The 21701-nt window shown below is 42.5% G+C and overlaps 2 protein-coding genes and 1 non-coding gene across 10 annotated transcripts in view; all 3 read left to right on the top strand.

Moving 5' to 3' along the window:
• The window catches only part of abcc9 (ATP-binding cassette, sub-family C (CFTR/MRP), member 9), a 30360-nt gene extending 18610 nt beyond the window's left edge, over nucleotides 1-11750 (top strand). For 7 of the 8 annotated variants that reach the window (XM_072699478.1, XM_072699512.1, XM_072699642.1 and 4 more), the window contains 16 exons: nucleotides 15-268; nucleotides 409-563; nucleotides 996-1065; nucleotides 1226-1383; nucleotides 1485-1577; nucleotides 1803-1905; nucleotides 2190-2300; nucleotides 3300-3420; nucleotides 4265-4395; nucleotides 4858-4936; nucleotides 5387-5495; nucleotides 6556-6659; nucleotides 7327-7460; nucleotides 8544-8606; nucleotides 9246-9425; nucleotides 9941-10080. In XM_072699478.1, coding sequence (XP_072555579.1) covers nucleotides 15-268; nucleotides 409-563; nucleotides 996-1065; nucleotides 1226-1383; nucleotides 1485-1577; nucleotides 1803-1905; nucleotides 2190-2300; nucleotides 3300-3420; nucleotides 4265-4395; nucleotides 4858-4936; nucleotides 5387-5495; nucleotides 6556-6659; nucleotides 7327-7460; nucleotides 8544-8606; nucleotides 9246-9383 — 1823 coding nt within the window. In that variant the 3' untranslated portion in view covers nucleotides 9384-9425; nucleotides 9941-10080. Of the gene's footprint in view, nucleotides 1-14; nucleotides 269-408; nucleotides 564-995; nucleotides 1066-1225; nucleotides 1384-1484; nucleotides 1578-1802; nucleotides 1906-2189; nucleotides 2301-3299; nucleotides 3421-4264; nucleotides 4396-4857; nucleotides 4937-5386; nucleotides 5496-6555; nucleotides 6660-7326; nucleotides 7461-8543; nucleotides 8607-9245; nucleotides 9426-9940 lie in introns of all 8 variants that reach the window. The other variant, XM_072699605.1, reaches the window with a different exon arrangement.
• An 817-nt stretch (nucleotides 11751-12567) lies between these two features.
• kcnj8 (potassium inwardly rectifying channel subfamily J member 8) lies at nucleotides 12568-17302 on the top strand. Its single transcript, XM_023791277.2, has 2 exons — nucleotides 12568-13375; nucleotides 15067-17302. Exons 1-2 carry the CDS (start codon nucleotides 13026-13028, stop codon nucleotides 15947-15949), a joined length of 1233 nt encoding a protein of 410 aa, XP_023647045.1. The 5' UTR covers nucleotides 12568-13025; the 3' UTR covers nucleotides 15950-17302.
• Nucleotides 17303-18823: 1521 nt separating this feature from the next.
• On the top strand, nucleotides 18824-18964 carry LOC111833327 (U4 spliceosomal RNA). The gene has a single exon (XR_002835736.1). It is a non-coding gene; the product is annotated as a U4 spliceosomal RNA (small nuclear RNA).
• The last annotated feature ends 2737 nt before the right edge of the window (nucleotides 18965-21701 follow it).

Here is a 21701-nt window from a genome sequence, read left to right as displayed (position 1 = left end):
TTGGATTGTCACAGAGGAAGAAGAGGAGGATGATGAAGAAGATGCACTATCTACTATCACCAGTCGCCGTTCGAAGATTCCCTGGAAAGTGTGCTGGCGGTATCTGTCCTCAGGTGGCTTTTTTATGGTGGTCATGATGATCTCATCCAAACTACTCAAGCATGGTGTCATGGTGGCCATCGACTACTGGCTCGCCAAATGGACCTCCAAAGAGGGAAATGACGTGGATAGCTTCCCAAGAGGTGGCAACATCACTAAAGACGAAGAGGTAAGGTCTTTCTTCAAATCCCAACTCTTTGTTCTTCGCTGTGATTTTTTAGCGATCGATACGCTGCAGGCCTGGATTGAGTCTCTCTGTAAATGTGATGATGTCACAGCAATGCTTTTCTGTCTTGTCCTTGTGTGCAGCATCTGTCCTATTACGTTCCAGTCTTCAGTATCCTCTGTGGAGCTGGCATTGTGCTGTGTCTCATAACCTCGCTGACAGTAGAGCTGATGGGCCTATCAGCAGCCACCAACCTGCATCACAACCTGCTCAACAAGATCATCCATGCCCCCATAAGGTGCTCATCTCACGGGCTTCCCCTGTTTCTGCTTTCCGCCTCCAGGATTGTGGTTAAACCTAAACAGCATTTCGCACAGGAACCTGTTAGCAGGACACTTTGAAAAATCAGCAACAAGATCCTGTAGGACACTCATGAAAATAGGCTTGTGAAATAATGATTTTGTGCTTTGTGGAATATGTCCAGAGTTCATAATCCAATGAAGCAGCCACTTTGCCCAACAGCAAGATACATAAGCAGACAAAAATTGCATGAATGAGTCAAATGTGAAATATAAATCTTTGTAAGATGAAGGTTGTCTCATTGTACCCAAAAAGAGCTACGGGGTCCTGATTTCTGTGTGTCCCATGACAGTTGAAAATGTCATAAAACTGACCATGTTTCTGCATGTAAGATGAGAACTTTTTAAGTGTATTTCCAATGCATTTCCAGATTCTTCGATGTCACTCCGCTTGGTCAGATTCTGAACCGGTTTTCAGCCGACACCAACATCATCGATCAGGCAAGTACGCTGGAGGATTTCTGCCTCTTTGAATTCCTGTTTCATCACAGCGGGAATTAAGAAGGAAATTAAGGTTGTCATGTGAGACGTCCTCCACGCTGCGGGGGGTGGGGGAGTGGGTTCGCGGGGCTGATTGCTGTTCTTCTCGCCCCTCCTCCAGCACATTCCCTCCACCCTGGACTCCTTGACACGCTCCACGCTGCTCTGCCTCTCTGCCATTGGCGTCATCGCGTTCGTGACTCCGGCCTTCCTCATAGGCATGGTACCGCTTTCCATCGCTTTCTACTTCATCCAGAAATACTTCCGGGTTGCTTCCAGGTAATAACAGTAGAATCAGCTTCATCAGCTTCATCAGCTTCCTACTTCAGCCAATAAGTGTGGAAAAACATCACCTGATCCTGTCTGCTCCCTTTCCTCAGAGACCTCCAGGATCTGGACGACTCCACTCAGCTTCCCCTGCTCTGTCACTTCTCTGAGACTGCAGAGGGTCTCACCACAATCCGGGCCTTCAGGTGTCCAAACATTCGGTCCATAAACCCATGTTCCTCATTCATAATTCACTAACCTCCTACTTCTCCGTTTCCAGCCATTATATGAAAAATGATGATTTTTGAGAACATTATGAACTGCTTGCTGATCTTCCTTGCAGTGTTCAGTTATTATTAACATATTTTAGCCATTTGAAAATGACTTGCTTTGCTACAACAGTCATTTTTTTATGTGTTTCTGTTCCTTAGACACGAGTCTCGTTTTAAACAGCGAATGCTGGAGCTGACCGACACTAATAACACAGCCTACTTGTTCCTCTCTGCTGCCAACCGGTGGTTGGAGGTCAGAACGGTGAGTGCTCTTTCTAGGGTCATACTCTCAACCCATCTACCACCGAAATTCTGATCATTTCTGACACAATGTGACAAATGCACAAGAGAAGTAAGGTGGTAATTTTGTGCAGCTTTAATGCTACAGTGTTAAATCGTAACAAATGGAGAGTTTGTAATTTTTGTTAATAGATGAGAGGTAATAAACGTTACTATGAGAGTGTTTCATGAAACGTGTTCTGGAAAAGAATATCAGGCATGATGACATTCCGTAGGTGTGTACTCAGTATATTACGTCTCCCGCAGGACTACCTGGGGGCGGTGATAGTGCTGATGGCAGCATTAGCCTCCATATGGCACTCATCTGGTGAGCTGAAGTCGGCTTTGGTCGGGCTGGGCCTGACGTACGCGCTCACGGTGAGTCCAGACTCCCCACACAGAGCCGCGCAAGTGACTCTCTGCTGCAAATTCACGCACTGAGAAATGCAACAGCAAAGTGTATTGTGAACAATCAGCATATATGAGCCTTTTTGGCTAAAACCACTAAACATTCTACCATAGTTCCACGCTCTTTGTGTGTCAGAGTTCGTCTGGGGTGGTCCTTCAGTTCTAACATTGGTATCTGTTCTAGATTTCCAGTGGAGAGTCAATTCTCTTTAGGTAGTCAGTGTTTATACGTGAAGGTCTTACTCTTTCAGGATTACTTTATGGAAAATTCCTTTAAGACTGAGTAGGCATATACTGTCAATAGTTATCACATTTGTTTAAGTTGGTCCTATTTGCCTGTCATTAGTATGGAAAGCTTCAGTAATGCCTTAACTGAATGTCTTCCAGACTATAGATAGATGTTTTTTTTCTGTGCCAAAATATGCCATGTAATTTATTTTTACAAAAATAAAATGATAAAATTATCTACAAAGAAAGTTAAAAAAAATGCATTTTAAGTAATTTCCTAGTCTTTCCAAAAAAGCCTGCAAAGTAAACAGTATGGACTAATATTTTATTCTCCTCATGGCTGCTTTCCAAACCCTAAAAGCGCTCAGTGCCACCATCCAGCTAGATAGAACCTGTTCACTCTTGGTTTTCATTCACTTCTGGTCTCTGTTCACTCCCAGTCTTCGTTACTCCCAGTCTTCGTTCACTCCTGGTCTCCGTTCACTCCCGGTCTTCATTCACTTCCAGTCATTGTTCACTCCCGGTCTTCATTACTCCCGGTCTTCGTCAATCCCATTCTCCGTTCACTCCCGGTCTTCATTCACTCCCTGTCTTCAGTACTCCCAGTCTCCGTTAACTCCCAGTCTTTGTTCACTCCCAGTCTTCATTCACTCCCGGCCTCCGTTCACTTCTGGTCTTCGTTCACTCCCAGTCTTCATTCACTCCTGGTCTTCGTTCACTCCCGGTCTTCATTCACTCCAGGTCACAAATTACCTGAACTGGGTTGTGAGGAACTTGGCTGACTTGGAGGTCCAGATGGCTGCAGTGAAGAAGGTCAACAGCTTCCTCAGCACTGAGTCGGAGAACTACGAAGGCTCCATGGGTAAATATTACATTGCATATATGCTTGGCTTCCCAGACGGGTGACCTACGTTTTATCACTCCAGCAGAAAACCTTTTTTGACAACCTTCAGCTCTGTTGGCTAGTCGCTCCACCTCCATTTATAGACCAAGCTAGCTTGATCTGCTGACTTACTTTCCAAATGTTTACATTATATTACTATGGGGAGGGATCCTGAGTTTTTTTTAGGTTTGTTCCAAAGCCCAGTACACTATCAGTTTGCGTGAGCCATTGCCATGACATTATGATAAGACAGAAAGACCAATTTCTGGGGATGTAAACATATGTCTGAGATGATAGGACAGACTTGTCTGACAGAAGTGTTCAGTGCAGCAAGATCATCTCAGGAACCACAATGTGGTTCATTCCGGTCTATTTTCACCCTAAAATGTCTCCCTGCTTATATGACATAGTGGAAAAATGTCTCCGACTGTGGTTCCAAATTGTGGAATCCGGCTCATTAATTTACAATTCATCCAAAATTTATTCCTTTAATTAGCTATACTCTGTAGGTATGTTTTGTAAGATTATTTAGTAAGGTAAACAACTGAAAGAGCTGGAAGGCGGTGTACTTTAATCATGCTGGTATTTAGATCTGGATAATCCTCTTTAAAAACGCGTTCGGTTAAACAGATTGAAGCGTGTGGGCACAGATGTTGACAGCTGTTGGTGTAGATGTTTACAAAGTCATCATGTGGCCGCGTAATCATCTCCCGATGCCATCAGCATCAGCCGTCTTTTGGGCTGCACTGATGTTGCCACAGTATAGCTTTGGAGCTGGAGCTGACAGGAGATTACAGTGCGGTAAGATCTCTGCCCCCTCCAGACACTGCCCAGGTGCCCGAGGACTGGCCCCAGCGCGGGGAGATTAAGATACAGAACCTCTGCGTGCGCTATGACCCATCACTGAAGCCCGTCCTCAAGCACGTCAACGCCTTCATCAAGCCAGGACAAAAGGTGCTTCACGCTGCTCAAGGGAATGTTTTTCTAGACCATGCATTGCTTAGCTCTTTTTTGCTTTAATCTACTAACTAGAAACCATCTTCTTCCACTTTGAGATGATCGAAGTCAGGCTCCACATATTAGGTGTGCTGTGGTACCTGAACGGCGGCAGAACTGGGGCAGTCTTTCCGCGTCCCTTTGCAGATGCTGACGTTCTGCTGTGTCATTTGGCTTCCCGCTGCTCACAAGCAGGATCTGGAAGGCAGGTCAAAGGTCATGGGGTCTTTGGGCCTGCGGGAGGCTCACGACTGTAGGGAACATTGGCTGCCAGAGCAGAACGTGGGCGCACAGATGCCCGTGGCTGCTGCCAGAAGGAGAAGCAGGCTGTCGGCCGGTGTATGAGTGCTCTCTGATCATAGGTCCTGGCGATTCACAAATGCCCCCTACCTGCCCACCCACACGTCGTCTGCCTTTCAGGTGGGCATCTGCGGACGCACCGGTAGTGGGAAATCCTCCCTGTCTCTGGCCTTCTTCAACATGGTGGACATGTTTGAAGGTGGGTGTCCGTGAGTCACGGCCCGCCGAGATAAATCCCGCTCCAAGCACCGTGGGGGCTGTTTACACCAGTCGCAGCCCTTTCTCTATATTCAGCTCCGCGCCTGTTACATGCGTCTAGCCAGTTCCCGCGGCAACATTATGTAACACGATTGCAATGGCTCGCAGTACTGCTGTGTACCGTCACAAAGATTTAGACCATCGCCTGGATACACTTCGGTATGTCGGAGAGCATTGTTACCGTACAGTCCTGTCAGCGAGAACGCATTGACAATATTTATCCACCATGTCAGCATCGAACAATGCAATCATCTTTTATACTCACATACAGGAAAAAGATTTTTTACTAAGGAAGCACTTGAAGTATTTGCCCCGTATCAGTAAGCAATGTATAAATAACCAGCCTACAGTGGATATAAATGTCTGTCATGCTACTATTACCATCCATCAGGGAAGATCGTCATCGACGGCATTGATATTTGCAAGCTGCCGCTCCACACACTGCGCTCCCGGCTCTCCATCATCCTTCAGGACCCGATTCTGTTCAGCGGATCCATCCGGTATGTGTGTCATTGTGTGGGGGGGGGGGTTATGGGGATCACAGGCAGAGCGTTAGCATGTCTGCTTCTATGATATACAGCCATGATCACACACAGTAAACCAATAGATAAATTTATTAATCTATCTGACATTTTTATTCAAAAATACTTACACGTACAGTAAGACACAGGTTACAATTTACATGTGTTCCTGGCGATTCAAACCCAGATCCTTCGTTTTGCAAGCGCAGTACACCATTCACTGAGCCACTGGAGCTAGTGATGACCCTGGGTGATTATTTGCAGCATTCCATTCCATTCCGATCCTTTTCCGCTTGCCCGTAATCATGTGATCGCGGTGACCCCGGTAGCCGCAAATGTTTGGGTCCATAACAAACACACTCTCTGCCTTTGCTCAGGAAGTTATGAAACGACCAGAAACCCCAGTTGAACTGGCATCAGTCCAGGTTGTGTTTTCCGCCAGGCCTCTTCGCTAACGCTAAGCGCTCACCTCGTCCATCACGGACTCTCGCGCGGCTATCAGCTAACCGCATAAACCCCAGCATTAATGCACCTAGACGGCACTCGCACGTGGGGAAACCTCAAACTTGGATCGTTCCTTCGAGCCCTTTTTTCTGATCTCGCTGACACCACGAGGGTTTGTGGTGAAGCATCAGCAGTCCTCCAGTTGGTTATAATTAATGGAGGCAGTCCTGTCTGACCTCTCCAGACACGGTTGTTAGAATCTCGTCTCTAGTGCACATTGAAAAGAATATATTAGCCGTTAACTATCCAGATATGAGCTTTGCCTATTATGGTTATTCGCTGTGTTATCTGTCGCCAGTTAAATTAGAGGAATGACCTGTACAGTGCGTGTCTTTATTTTTTTGTAAACATGGGATGGTATTTAAAGCCAGCAGTATTTCTCATTATTTTTATGTAGGATAATAATTTTACATTAAGTGGTTTATTTATTACCTAAGTTTGATTTATTTTTTATTGTAAATCTTCCAGTCTAATAAAGACAAACCCCTTTTCCCAAATCACTTTGTAATAAGAGTAATCATATATGATATGGTAGGTTTAACTTGGATCCTGAGCGCAAATGTACCGACGACCGTCTGTGGGAGGCGCTGGAGATCGCCCAGCTGAAGAACATGGTCAAGGCACTCCCTGGGGGCTTGGGTAAATATGGCCGTAGACCGATTGGTCTTGGGCAGATCATTCTCAGGAGAAAGGAATGGGGATGTTTCTGTAACATCACCTGGGTATCGGAGAATTCAAACACAAATAAGGATGAGCCATGTTGTATGTTAACCCTATAAGCTCAGTGGAGGAGGAATGATTTTCTTATCAATAAATATGGTGCAGGCAGCTCCCGACTTACGTAAACCGACTTACATAAATGTGGACTTGCGCAAAAAATATACTAATATACAAGATACATAGAGCTGATGAAAGCACTTAAGGCAATATACACCTGTAAGTGTACACTTTATCGTTTTATTTAATATGTGTTTTTAAGTATATATTACTAGTATATTTTTGGCATATGTGATTTTTGTTATAACAAAGTTTCCCAATCCGGTCCTTGGGGACCCACAGACAGTCCACATTTTTGCTCCCCCTGGAGATGGGAGGGAGCAAAAATGTGGACTCTCTGGCTGGGAGCTGGGAGGGAGCAAAAACATGGACTGGGTCCCTGAGGACTGGGTTGGGAAACACTGTGCTATAAGGTATCTTGAATGGTGTGGGAATCCGATTTATGGAACATTTGACTCACGTAAGGGTTTGTGGAATGCATTACTTACATAATTTGAGAAATTGTTTGCTAACTGTACCTGTATCACAGACGCTGTGGTGACAGAGGGAGGCGAGAACTTCAGTGTGGGCCAGCGGCAGCTCTTCTGCCTGGCCAGGGCCTTCGTCCGTAAGAGCAGCATCCTCATCATGGATGAGGCCACGGCCTCTATCGACATGGCAACGGTGAGAGCACCTCTGCTGTTGCCATGGCGCATTCACCTTTGTGTGAAACAGGGTTATGTAGCTTTGATCATTTTTATTTATTTTCATTTATTTTGTTTTTCAATTGTTTGAAATCTAGTTTTGTTTTACTTATTATAAATGTGGTTTTAGTTTTCTTAGTTTTTATTTTCAAGATATATTCTGGTTCAGTCCCACGGAGGGGTGACATCACGAATGGGCCATACGAACTATATCATGGTGGGTGCGGCCTTCAGCCCAACGTGGAGAAAAGACCTTGGCCACTTCTCAGAGGCCAACATGAATAACGGACTCATTGATGGACTTTGTCTTAATCCTTAATCCCAGCATATACCTCCCTTTTAGCAAGCATGTCCACTCTTCTCTGTTTTTGGTTATGTTAGTATTTCGGCGGGGGGGGGGGGGGGGGGGGGGCGCAGCCAGTTGACCTTTCACCCCCAGAGGATTTTTTTCTCCTTACGTGGGAGTTTTTGGTTTCTCTCCTCCATTCTCATCTGGCTTTCTTCAGTCAATTTCTTTCCTTCCTTTTTTCCTCGTTCTGTATCTCCCTCTACTTCTGTTTCATGTATCGCAACACAACCCCGTAAAGCGCTTTGGGACGACTCTGTTTTGAAAGGCGCTATATAAAAATGAACAACATTTGTTTTTGTTATGTTTCAGTTAGTTTTCATAGCAATATTTATAGTTTTTTTTTTTAGTTGTGGGTTTTTAATCTTATTCTTGTATCTTGATTTATTTCAGTTTATGAAATACTTTTCTTATACTCCTAGTTTAAGCTTTAGTGGAGATTCTCCAGTGTTATGGAAATCAGGTAAATCCTATTAAATTGTTTGGCTATAAGCGTGATCTTCATGTTCTTCTCCCATGGCTTGGGACCTAATTTATCTAGGCAGTCAATATTTCTTTGGTCATCTGTCGGTTATTTCAGTTTTCCCAGCAGCCACGTCGCTATGGGTTTAACAACCGGCGGCTGGACTCTTGCTGCCAGTTCACTGGTGGCCTAATCGCTGATAAGTCGGGTTTTGAAAGGTGGTTATTAATCCCATCTATATTTTAACCTTGCAGGAGAACATCTTACAGAAGGTGGTGATGACGGCCTTTTCTGACCGCACGGTGGTCACCATCGCTGTAAGTCACGCTGAGATGGTTGTCACCTGTCCTCGCTGCTGTCATGCTAAACTGTGACAGCACTTTAGCATTTGCCCTCGGCCACTTTCCTACTTCCTACAGTCACAATTTCCCACCTTTTCCCAGTTCACTCTCCATCATCTGTGTCTAACCTTTCCGATTCCTTCCCTGTATTGTGCTCACTTTACATTTTGAATTGGAACCAAGCTTTGAATCGTGGGTCTTTTACCACAGGATTTCCCTGAGTACATTCAGGTGGCTTTTTATGCTTGAGACTCAGAGCATCAGACTCTGGTCGAGTTATGCTTCCATGATGGTAATGTGTCATGAGGAGAGGTGGAAAAACATTTAAAAAATTGAAGCTGGACACCAAAAGTGTATCCTGACAAGCCACACTCTACACACACAGACACACACACACACACACACACACACATATGCGCATATATATATATATATACACACACTTATATACATACATACATATATATATTTGTGATTTCATGGAAGCACTTTCCAGGCCTAAACTCTGCATGCCACAAGAGGCAGTTCTCCTCCTGCGTTCACTCCTTTTCTCTTCTGTTCTTCTCCATCCCTCTACCTGTCTGTCCACCTGTGTGTGCATCTCTCTTCGTGCAGCACCTGGTGGCCTCCATCTTGGAGGCTGAGCAGGTGTTAGTGTTCTCCTCCGGGATATTAGTGGAGTGTGACAGTGCGGTCAGCCTGCTGGCTCAGGAGGACAGCCTCTTCAGCGTCTTAGTGAGGACACACAAGTAGCCAGGCCGCGTCCTGTCCCGCGCCACCAACGCTCAGGCCCTGGTCGGTACTCAACCAAACCCCCCTCTTGACTTTCCACCGTCCCATTCCTTCATCACCATGGAATGCTCTTATACTCTCACCACTGTATGTAGCCTTTTACAGCCAATTAAGTCCCAAGTTGATGTCTAAATATTGCATTAACACAGAGTTCATTCTTCCTGGCTCCTTCTGGCCTTCGTTTGTTGAGGGTTTACATTCTTATGGAAGATTCATACCACCATTCTTCAACTTTAGAATGCTTTTGAGTACTACCATGTCTGGTATAGCACCTTTACTGAAGAATAGAAGGAGGAGAATGTTTTATTATACATTGTGTACACTTTCGGGCAACCCATGTAGGTTCTGTTTTAGTTAATTTATAGAAGTAGCAAGTATAAAGGAATTTAAGCCAAAAGATTGGCCTGTTAGCCTGCTAGCGCAAGGCTAACACTGTCGTGGAGGACTTCTCTAATGGTGTTCTGTGTTTCTGTGTGTGCGTGTGCCCCTTTGGGCTTGTGTACACGCGTGTCCCGCAGCATCGGGTCCACACCATCCTGACGGCGGACCTGGTGATCGTCATGAAACGAGGCAACATCCTGGAGTACGACAAGCCTGAGACCCTTCTGGAGGATGAGGATGGCCTGTTTGCGTCCTTCGTACGGGCCGACATGTAAACCCCCTGTCTTCAATACAGCGCTTAGCAGTCGGCCTGTCGGTTACCAGACGCATCACGTGACCCTGACGGCCGCCGGCCCACTCTGGGATTATGTCACGGCGTAAAATTCACACGATATTGTGGCTCACAAACAAGGAAGATCGGGACACCTAAGCCGAAACCTCAAATCCTCCCCGAGGAGTGACTGTTTGACTCTTAAATGTTTTATATAAATATTATTATACAGATTTAGAATCTTTTCGTACTCAAATTTTTGTTACTTTTGCCAAGTTGTATACCGTGTTTTACTGTTACTCTGAAGAAATATGCAGCCGGTACAGATGGTGTACAAAAGTTTAATCCTGAATTTGTACAAACACTGTCTTCCATACCTACTGAACCTGGAGGGTCTGTCCAAATATGCACCGTCTGTCTAAAATGTTTTACTGGCTGCTGTTTTAGTTAAACTGTTCACTGAGAAGGGAATCTCAGTCTGAATCGAAATTCAGTATGTTTAGGTTAGACACAAACCTTTAATGTTTTAAATTTCAAAACTCAAGCTTGTTTTTTTAAGGCAGAAAATACATGTAATCATACGCTTTTTGGTACTGTCTAGTGTACCTTTGCGGCCATTTGCTACCATGAAATAGAAATCCACCATGCAAGTGAAAAAATGCAGGAGTGCTGTTTTCTGTCACGTTTCTCAGAAACTCTGTTTTGCTTCCTACTTTAGACAGAGGCCAATATAACACTGTGTCGTCCCTGAAAACATGCCTTGAGTCCTAGTAGGATAAGTTACTGTATATAGTTGTAATGCATGACTGAAGGCATTTGTGTCATCATGGAGTTTCCTCCGGGGACTCCGGTTCCCCCCCCGCAGTCCCAAAACTTGCGGAGGTTAATTGAAGCTACTAAATTGTCCGTAGATGTGTATGTGTGAGTGAATGTTGTGCGAGTGAATGGTGTGTGAGATGGGTTAGGGCCCCACCCATAGATTCCAGACCCCCCCACGAACGTCAATAGGACAAGCGGGTACAGGGATGGATGGACGGACGAACGGACTGACTGAAGACATGGTCTGGTCCATTCCCATAAATATAAGTACATAATAAATTAATAAACCATGAATCCTGAAAATCCCTTTAGATGCGAATGATTTTTGAGTCTTCAGGGAACTTTGCCCGTGCATATCAGATAAAGACTGCATTTGTAAAAAGTTGTTTCACTTTTCATGCAGCCTATATTTTGCAGAGTGATACATGGTCTAATACTGCAGCAGTTTCAGCCGTACTCTGTATAATCTCCCGAGAAAGCCAGCCGTCCTTCCTGTAAATGTCTGACATCTGTAGCCTTCTTCTGAAATTAATTTACAGTGATGCTAAATTACTTTACACTCTTTGTTCTTAATCTGTAACTGTCACTGTCATGACATCTTATTACTAGGTTTTTTTGCATTGGACTTGCATTGGAAAATGCTCAACAGTTGATGTCGTAATTGTGAAATATTCTGCATGTCGTCATAAGTTCACGTTTTTAAATTTTGTCTTGATTTATAGCAATTTTAATATTTCAATCTGTCTTAACTGTACATATGTAATTATTTTTACATTGAAATGGCATTTAAGAACAATATCCTGTGTGCCTCATTTTTAAACACTTGAACTGCTAATAAAAGCACTTTGGGAGTGAAACTGTCATTTTGTGGTTTGTGATAAAACTGCAGTTTGTGGCTCAAATTAATATTTCATTCATATCTCATGAATACATTTCACTGGAACAAGCTGAACTGATTACACAATTCGTTCGAATTATAACTACTGTCGTTATTGTAAAGTGAATTCGTTTTTAATTAAACTACTTTTTGTATTGATTGCACTTTTTATTTTTTATTTGGGTTATGCTGTTTCGTTTTTCCATTAAAAAAGAATATCTGCATATTTCAGGAAGAATTATACAACAGTATAATTACTAATAGCCGCAAGTACGAGAAATTAGTAGCCTATAGAACTATGTAAACTAAATGATTTCGGGTAGACCTACTGTATGTAATGGTATTTTACTGAATTAGAAATGCTTGCCTCAGTTTTGTTATTTTGCGTTTATATTTGTCTATCTATATCGTCATATCCATAAAGTGGATTTATTTGCCACTCTAAACGCTAGAAGTTTTTTGAGACCGCCGTTTTGACAGCCGTCAGCTAAGATACACCGTCTGATGCGAACTGGCGCCATCTGTTGAGCAAAGAGGGTATTGTCAATATTTCAAATGTTACTGATAAACTTTACTCTCAAAAAATTGTAAAATTTTTGAGTAGAAGCGACAAAATAAATGTAATTTTGCACAAGTAGCATTATTCGGCACCTGGATGTACGTAATAATAATTGCTCGCTAAACCTCGTTTATGGCGTTGTTTTAACCAAATTTGCTTCTCATTGAATCAGAGAAAAATTGTCTATGGAGTGCAAGTTATACACAATTAAATTTGACAGTACGCAACGAACAAAACAAAGACTAAAGCACGGGTTAGTTAAAGTGTGATTTATCCCGCCCCTTGCCTGTACGTCAATAGGATTTGGCTCGTACGGAAAACTCCTGTAAACCCACCCTTCTTTAGAACTTATTCTAAAACGCGTATGGATGTATTTTCACATTATCTTTTGGAGGTAAACAATTTGAGTCGTATTTAGTGTAATCCGATCTTTTAAAGATTTTAAAGGTCGACTTTTCCCTGGACAAAATATACAACTATTATGAGTAAGTAATCCAAATATAGACTGTGTAAAATTCATTTGTTAATTATATTTTGTTTACATCTTCATTAGTGTGTCATAGTTTAATTGATGTTTTTGCTGTTATGAATTAAGACTGGAGTAGATCAGTAGTAATTTATTCTGTTTTGGAATTAAAGTTGTCCTGGGAAGTCGCATTAAAGTTTCTGTAGGAGTTTATATACTATGTAGCAGCTATGTTGCCTAGAAAGAGCATAATCCCCGAGGAGTTTGCGCTGCCGGGGCTCGTCTCCCGTATACCCCGAAAGCCTGTCTTTAGGGACCGCATAAACAAGGCGCGCTTCATAGCCAAAAGCGGCTCCTGCAACATAGCGCACAAGAACATCCGCGAACAGGGGAGGTTCCTGCAGGACGTCTTCACCACCCTGGTCGATCTGAAATGGCGCTTCACCTTGGTCATGTTCACCATGAGCTTCCTGTGCAGTTGGCTACTGTTTGCCATGGGCTGGTGGCTGGTAGCTTTCGCACATGGAGACCTGGATACCAACCGAAAAGCTGGCATCGAGCAATGCGTCACCAACGTGAAGTGAGTACACTTACCTTGCTATGCAAAACCATGCCCGGGCGCATTCATCACGATCGAGTATCTTATAATTAAATAAACTCATAGAAGCATGTAATCCTGTTGACTGGGGAACTATGGCACAACTTATTAGAATCTTTTTCTTTTTTTTTTTTTCCTAAAAATTGATTTTCCGCTGTGGTAAAATGTTTAAGTAAACATAGATAATTGGATTCTCACAGCAGGACTAATATGATTCTCAAATTCATGTTATTTCATCTGTTTTTTATTAGATTAGTCAATCCGACACTCTTAAGTTACCGGACTGGAATAATAAATGATAAATAAATTGCATGGACTGGCATGGACTAAGGAGGATTACCACTGCAATTAACTTAAAGTTAATTACCTAAATCGCCCCTTAACATGAATAATTACTGCTCCACCCACTCATCCCAAAAAAATCCGATAGGTCAGTTTTATGCTACTCGAAAGGTGTAAATAAGAAATAAACTAATTTACAAATTATGTGCAACAGACTGACCGGTTTAGCCAACAGCACATCTTCACATATTTTATGGAATTTATGTGGCTGAGGCACAGTCTTAATCACTGGTGAACTCAGGGGGGGGAGGGGGGGGCATAAACATCGTTAAAGTTTCCTCTAGAGGGGCAAAACTGCAGCTATTGGCTGACATTCACAAGCATGACTGAGTGCCACCAAGGCTGCCCCCTTCATGTCAGACAGCATGATGATGTGCTTTGTAGAGCCAGAATGTGAAAGAATGCCCTTCTAGTGATTCAACAAGCCATGCCATCATTGCCATGCTACCTGCTGCTGTTGGCATGCAGTGCCCTATAAGGTGCCCTTACAGTGGTCTCAACGTACCCCCATGGGTACCCGTCCAATGGAAATGGGTGCCATTATGAAGTGCCCTTCTAGTAGAGGAAATGTGATGCAGTGTTCTTTATATATATATTTTAATATAGTTGGGGTGAGGGTGGCAGCAAGGATGGGGGGGGGGGGTATTGTTTTTATTATGCGTTAACGATTTTAATAATAATTTTAAAATCCTGTTTTCCCTGCTATAAAGAAATTGCACTGAACCGTGAACCCAAAGTGGAAGTTTGTACTGAAGTTTGAATTTTGTGTCCCGTTGGCTTCTGTTGGTCTAATGTTATTTGTAAACTAATTTAGATGGCTGTCTGATAATCTGGCTAGGGCCCAGCGGGTTGGAGCAATAGCGAAAGTTACTCAACTGGATAGGTTGGTGACATTTTATGAACACAAAATATCTGTTGCATACACCGATTTCTAATAAAAGTATACTTTTATAGAACAGCACACATGCAATTCCGTGACAGCGGTACCTGCTGTAAACTGGGGAAAAAATCCAGAAGCAAAAAAAAGAAGAAAAAACAATTTTATTCTATTTTTTTTTGATTTGCAATGTATATTTTCATTCTGATACTTCAGAATTAGCTTGTAGTTTTCAAAATTTTGATTAATACTTTTGGCACAAAATGAACTCCTTACTCCTTTCAAGGAAGCAAACGTGAGTAAGTTCTCTCCTTGTGATGGATATATAATTTGACGTTAGATATTACTAATGTGTCATCACTGCCTTGATATTTGACTTATTTGTGCAGTTCAGCTCCACTTCCCCTGTTTTAACCTGTTTTCGGTGACCTCTGACCCCTGTCTCCACCCACAGGTCCTTCAGCTCAGCCTTCCTGTTCTCCATTGAGGTCCAGGTGACCATTGGGTTCGGGGGCCGCATGATCACAGAGCAGTGCCCTACCGCCATCCTGGTGCTGATCCTGCAGAACATAGCCGGGCTCATCATCAACGCCATCATGCTGGGCTGCATCTTCATGAAGACGGCGCAGTCGCACCGGCGTGCCGAGACGCTCATCTTCAGCCGCAACGCCGTCATCGCCGTGCGCAACCACCGCCTCTGTTTCATGATCCGTGTGGGCGACTTGCGTAAAAGCATGATCATCGGAGCCACTGTACGCCTTCAGGTGGTCCGCAAGACCACCACCCCGGAGGGTGAGGTCATCCCCATCCACCAGATCGACATCCAGACCGAGAGCGCTGCCTACAGCAATAACATGTTTCTGCTGGCGCCCCTCATCATTTGCCACGTGATCGACAAGGACAGCCCCCTGTATGACCTGTCAGCCATGGAGCTGCAGTGTAGCGACCTGGAGGTCATCGTCATCCTGGAGGGGGTGGTGGAGACCACAGGCATCACCACGCAGGCCCGCACCTCTTACGTGGCGGAGGAGATCCAGTGGGGGCACCGCTTCGTGCCCATCGTCACCGAAGAGGAGGGAGTGTACTCCGTAGACTACTCCAAATTCGGCAACACGGTAAAGGTACCCACCCCGAAGTGCAGCGCTCGGGAGCTGGACGAGAAGCCCTTCATCCTCATCCAGACCATGCAGAAGAGCGAGCTCTCGCACCAGAACTCACTGCGCAAACGCAACTCCATGCGCAAGAACAACTCCATGCGCCGCAACAACTCCGCCCTCATGATGCCCAAGGTGCAGTTCGTGACACCAGAGTGCAACCAGAACATAGCCGCCACATGACTGGTGGTCTCGGCCCCGCTGGCCGTCCTCCTCTGCCTCAGCACATTCAGGACCTCTCATCTGCCTTTTATTCAGCTAGATGTAACTGTTCTGCTCTGGCCTGTGTTGTCACACCTCTTGAGGAATCATTTTAGCCCCTGACTGACTCTTTATTTTGGCTCGATCTTCGTGAACATTGCACTCTAAAAGTCTCACTGTCTTAATATTTGGCTTTTCAGAGACAAAGATTGATTCATTTTTTTCCCCTGTATTATGTCACGCTCTCCACCAAGTAACACAGCACACTACACAAAACTCTGTAATTTTCTGTACTGACAACTACATAGTATTTCGTGTATTGACTAAATCATAATTCATTTCAGTTAAACTTTAATTTGTAATTAAGGAGATTAGTTTTATCTCTGTCGGAAGTAATTTATTTAAGGCATTGGTTTTTGAACATTTTACATTTTAATTTGGTTCAAAAATGCCCACTCAAAGTAACTGAGCTGCTAACATTCAAGAAAACTATAAATATATTTTACAAAGGCTGTTCTCAATGCACTGTTTAGATATTGAAATTCTTCAGTCTTTTGTAAAACCATCAAGCCAATGAATGATAGCTGACTGGTTGCTTCCTTTTATATTTGCATATTTCCCAGCATGCTTTTCATTTCTCTTTTTAGTTTTTTTTTCCTTTAGAAATTCACTAGCCCGCACATAACGCATGTGTACTGGTTTGCAGTAACGTGCAAGGTCTTATTTTTATATTAGACACTTCATTAAACATTTGTACTGTTACACAAGTATAGGCATCTAATAATACTTTTACAGGGGTCACTTATTACATACAGGACAGAAACATGGAGTAACGAGGCATGGAACCAAGATGATAATACGGTGACGACCATGTGGTTCGGTGACCATATGCACGCCTTTTCTCTTCCTTTTTGGGTGCTAAAATTGCCGGAAATGCTCGCGATTTCGCTTTAATTCACGTTGTCATCATCTTTCTACAGTCAGACTACTCTGTGTGTGAGATTGCCATCTAAGGTTACAAGAAAATGGTACCGTACTAACTTATAAGCACGTAAATAGGGATGACACTGGCACAAATTCCTAATATACATACTTTGTAGTACCTTATAATTGGCATCCAACAAACTTTTAAAAGTAACCACGTTTTTATTAATCACAAATGGGGTTACAATAGGTCGGACACCTTTTTGCTGTGACTGACCTTTCACTTACTTTACCCTTTTTACTTTTTGCAAAACATGTTACACTTGTTATACTACGATATCTTTTTAAATGCACGTATGTTGTAAATAATTCTCATGACAGGTTTTATGAATAAAACTGGCAACATTTGGATTTTTTTCTTATGCTTAATTTGTACTTAAAAAAATAATCTTTACAGTTCAGCGGGCGAACAGGGACAAAGTAAATGCCATTAAACAGAATATGAAATTAACCTGGTAAGTTAGTGCTTGAGACATTCGCTCCGTTTAGTAAATCTACAGATTTATCTGGAACAAAGCCATGATCTTTTCCCACGACCCGTGAATGAACTGAAAAATCTAAGAACTACACAAAGAGAAAATTGTTTATAAACGGATGATTATAATTCGTTCTTATTGTAAAAAAATAGATATATATGCTATATGACCAACTGAATCTTAATTTGTGCTGACTTCAGTCGAATATTTGCCAATAATCTTAGGCCTACTAAAAACGAGAAATGTGTGCACCCACCAAATGTGACAAACAACTTTTTAGCAAGAGCTATGTAAAGGATTAGGGTAACATTGAATAAATCTCATTTATCGATTAAATGGAATTGTTTGAATATTATTTTAGAAACACCTCCACGCGTCGCTAACTTTGGTCAGCTGGCTGTTTCAATTCGAGACAAGTCTGCACATTGATTTACATGTATTTACAAACTATCCTATCCCTTGTGATGTATACTAATTTTAGGTTTATAATGGAACAATATAAATTTGCCGTTTCTTGCCTGAGCGTTGTCTGAAAGCGTCACACCAGATTTGCCAACCCTGTCACCGATTGTGACTTTGAAGTAAATTAAGTTAATGAATAAAACACACATTTCTTCCAAAATGGAATTCGTGGAAAACAATCAAATGACCTCCAACAGAAAAGCTGTAACCTCCTTTAACGCAGATTTAAAGAGTTAAAAACTGCACTACAATACAGACCCGTTATGCTACCCGTTGTGCAGAAGGGGAATGTCTGTATTTATATTGTGAAAACAAAATTTAAACAGTATCAGCGACACGTCGCGGAAATGGACTCGGTAGTTTTTTTAGTCCACCGTTTAAAAGATACGCGTTTTAGGACCGCCCGGAAATCTACACTTAATTGCTGTAGATTGTGAAGCGAACAAGTTGTAATTCGCTTTTCTGGTGTATTATTGTAGTGGAACATTTAGTAAGATTAACGTTTTGCGTCGTGCGTTTAACCAGTCAAAGAACCATATTTCTTTACATGAAACATCCCACCACCGTATTTTAATGAAACCCACAAGAAATGCGACCTGGCTCTTTTCGTTTCGTTCTAAACGGCTTCACAACCGACTCAGATCCAGACCCCTGGGCGGTACGCAAACCGGCACGCGCGGCTAAGCGCATGCTAAAGCCATGCTGTGTTCCGGAATCCCATGATGCACCGGTGTCCATTCAACGCGAACATTTTTAAGTAAAACGTGAGGTTCTTATAACACAGTTAATAAATTTTACACTGTCTCTGGCGTAGCATTAAAAAAAACACCACATGCCGTAAATAAGCGGGACCCGTAAAGTGATGTAAATGCATAACCCGTGAGAGGGACAGCGGTGGGCGCGCCTGGCGTTCCCGGCCGACCCGTAGCTCTGTAGCTTTGCGCAGTGGCAGTATCGTAGCCTATGAGGTTTATCCGAGGCGCGATTATTGCTAGTTGAAAACTTTACCCAATACCCCGCCTTGACGACTTGAAATATAGTCGGCTATGGCAATTTTTGTAGGTCTCTACGGAGACTATCATTCTGGTGAAAAACAAGATAATGGAATGTTGGTTTATTTAAAATATTACCCAGTATTGGTGGTTGTTATGGTTGGTAGTTAAATTGTATGAGTGAGTAAGCTTTACGTCTTAATCAAGCATGTAAAATATTTGATTTATTTAAGTTTAAACACGGCATAGATCGCCTTAATATTATAGCTGTGCTGGCCGGTGTGTACTTTACCGGGGCGACGTGCTTGTGAATAGATCATCTCACGGTCGTTTGAGTGATTTAATCGTGGGGCTCTTGTGCAAGGTCCCTTTGCCGACTCTGTTGTCCCAAGTGCAAGTGGATAAAAGCTTCTGCTAAATGAATCAATTAAACGGACAAATACTTGCTTGGACATTACACCTGAAGTTTCAAATTTCCAACAGCATACGGAAAAGCAACAGTGGAGTTAAATTTTGATTTGAACTCGACGAGCTATCAGTGTGTTAGGGCAACTGAAGTACGATGACTGTATTTGTTAAACGTTTAAACGCATTTTCTTTCACATAAGTAGTTTAGTACAGTTGCATCAGTACTGGCTACCAAAAGAGGTCGCTGTTCACCTACATTAAGAGTTTCCCATAATAGCCGATAGGGGGCAATATTTTACACATTGTCGCTGTATGCCCAAAGATATAAGAAGGATTAAATGAGAACTGCAGTTATAGCTACTCATCATAAACTGCATGTCCTGCTTACCTTTCTGACTGGCTCCATGGTACCACAGAACTGCATCAAGATTTCTCCACATGTCTGTTTGACAGTATCATGTTATGAACAATGCGTTATTCGTTCAATTAAACACTGAAAAAAATAATAACTGGGCAAAATATGTGTAATTGCACATCCAGACAATTGCTTTGTATGTAAAAAAGCTAGATATTATGACTTGATATTTAACTGGATTTTCCTCATTGTCAGAATAGCAATGGTTATATTGTTACTAAGAGGCCAGGTTTTGTGATCTCAAAAGGACTATGTATGTATTTTAGAGTGATTATACATCAATCAACAATTATCAGTTGTTTTTACCTTTGTTGGAGGTTTAAGCTATATTTTGTTTGTGTTTTTCAAGGACTCCTGCAAAAAAAGTTTGAAAAGCAGTGCGGACCCAGGAGGTTAATTAAAAGGCAACAGTATTGTTGCAAATGTGCTACTTGGTGATTCAACCTGGAATTTACAGTAAGTGCTTGGCTGTGAGTTAGCGCATTGCAATGAAGCTCTCAGCACGAGGTGAGCGCCTGCAGCACTCCCACCTGCTGGTACCTGGTTAGTCGCAGAGTGAGATTAGACCCTATGACTCCCTGTGTTTAGCTTGCTGCTCGGCACCACAGGTGCCCACTGGGCGACTGCGTGTTGCTCTTTGTCAAGGAGCCCAACCTGATTGGTGCCTTGTTTCACCTGGCACACAAAGGTCAAGATGTGCCCAAACCAAAATTCTGACACATCATGCAGAATCAGGTGAGCTGTGTTTACGTCAGAGAGGACTAATCAGCAGCAGAGCCGAAAGTGTCCTGATTGAAGCTGTTTGTTTGTGACTCTTTGGGATCCAATCAGCAGCCTCCACAATCAATCCAATCAACTTTCTCTACAAGTCACTCCACTGTGTGTCAGGGCAGGTGTGTTACATTAGTGAGGCTGTCGCTTCCTAATTTGAATCCTGATGCTAACCCAAAAAAAGGATTAAATTATATTTGTAAATCTTCATTCTGGTCTGCACACTGCATACTAAACACTGTATTGTACATTCTCACACACTGATATAACAAAGACACTGATCGTTTAATTTTGACCAAGATTAAAAACACGATACAATGTTACACTCAGTTTGCCAAATCTGTAAGTGCAATTCTCTATATGTGTCTGTTGCAAAATGCCTTATTGGTCTTCATCTGGTTAGTCACAGGGGTTGAATGACACATTTAGACATAATGTTAAGCCCAGTTGTTAAATCTCTGCAACTGGAAGTATAAATTACTTGGGATCATTTTACAGTAACAGCTTGGCTCAACAGATTTGATCAATTTAAGCCAATTACCTTAAAATGCTGAAATAAACAGAACAGGTTTTCCACTGACACACTTTGACTCAAGCAAAGATAATATTGCTATATATTTTTTTAGCAAGGTGTTAACCTGCATTAATAAGAAGCATAAGCGTTCCATAATTTGTTGTTTTTGTGATCAAATTATGCAGACAAAGGGAATAAAACCTTAATATTCCCCTGCCTTTAAATTAAAAGATTTTCAGCATTAGTTAGAGCATGCTTTGCTCCTTAGTAACCGTGTGACAGTAGACAATCACTATGGCAACTCCGTTTCCCCTCTTTATTCTTTGAAGATTTCCCCAGCCTGACTATTCTCGACTTTAAAGCGGAGCATGATTCCCTGCCTGCGTTTCCTGTTTTCATGTGGCAGAATCATCATTGCTCACTGCTTCAAACGATGACCGTTCTTATCCTGATGTTTTTGAGAAGTTCTTCAGTTAATTTAGTCTGAAACTGACTTTCAGAGGCAAGCATTCTTGCCATCTAACGCTGAGTAGCATAGTGCAAAAACGAACAATTGAAATCCCCCCGGTCTCTCTGATTTTCTGCTCTCTTAATATTGGATATTTTATCCTGGGATAAATTTCCAATACAAAAAGAAAATAGTTGATATTAGACCCAATAATGTTTATTCATAACAAGGAGCAAGAAATGAATCCATTAATTAGTCTCAGAT

This window comes from Paramormyrops kingsleyae, chromosome 1 (assembly GCF_048594095.1).
Source record: "Paramormyrops kingsleyae isolate MSU_618 chromosome 1, PKINGS_0.4, whole genome shotgun sequence".
In the NCBI taxonomy this organism is placed as follows: domain Eukaryota; kingdom Metazoa; phylum Chordata; class Actinopteri; order Osteoglossiformes; family Mormyridae; genus Paramormyrops; species Paramormyrops kingsleyae.
Note: the sequence above shows the minus strand (reverse complement) of the source record. Positions and strands in the feature narration are given on the sequence as shown.

Bases quoted from the DNA above. Each gene is read 5' to 3' on its own strand.
- kcnj8 (XM_023791277.2), top strand. From the start codon at position 13,026: ATGTTGCCTAGAAAGAGCATAATCCCCGAGGAGTTTGCGCTGCCGGGG. The intron at 13,376-15,066 runs GTGAGTACACTT...CTCCACCCACAG, and splicing joins CAATGCGTCACCAACGTGAA to GTCCTTCAGCTCAGCCTTCC.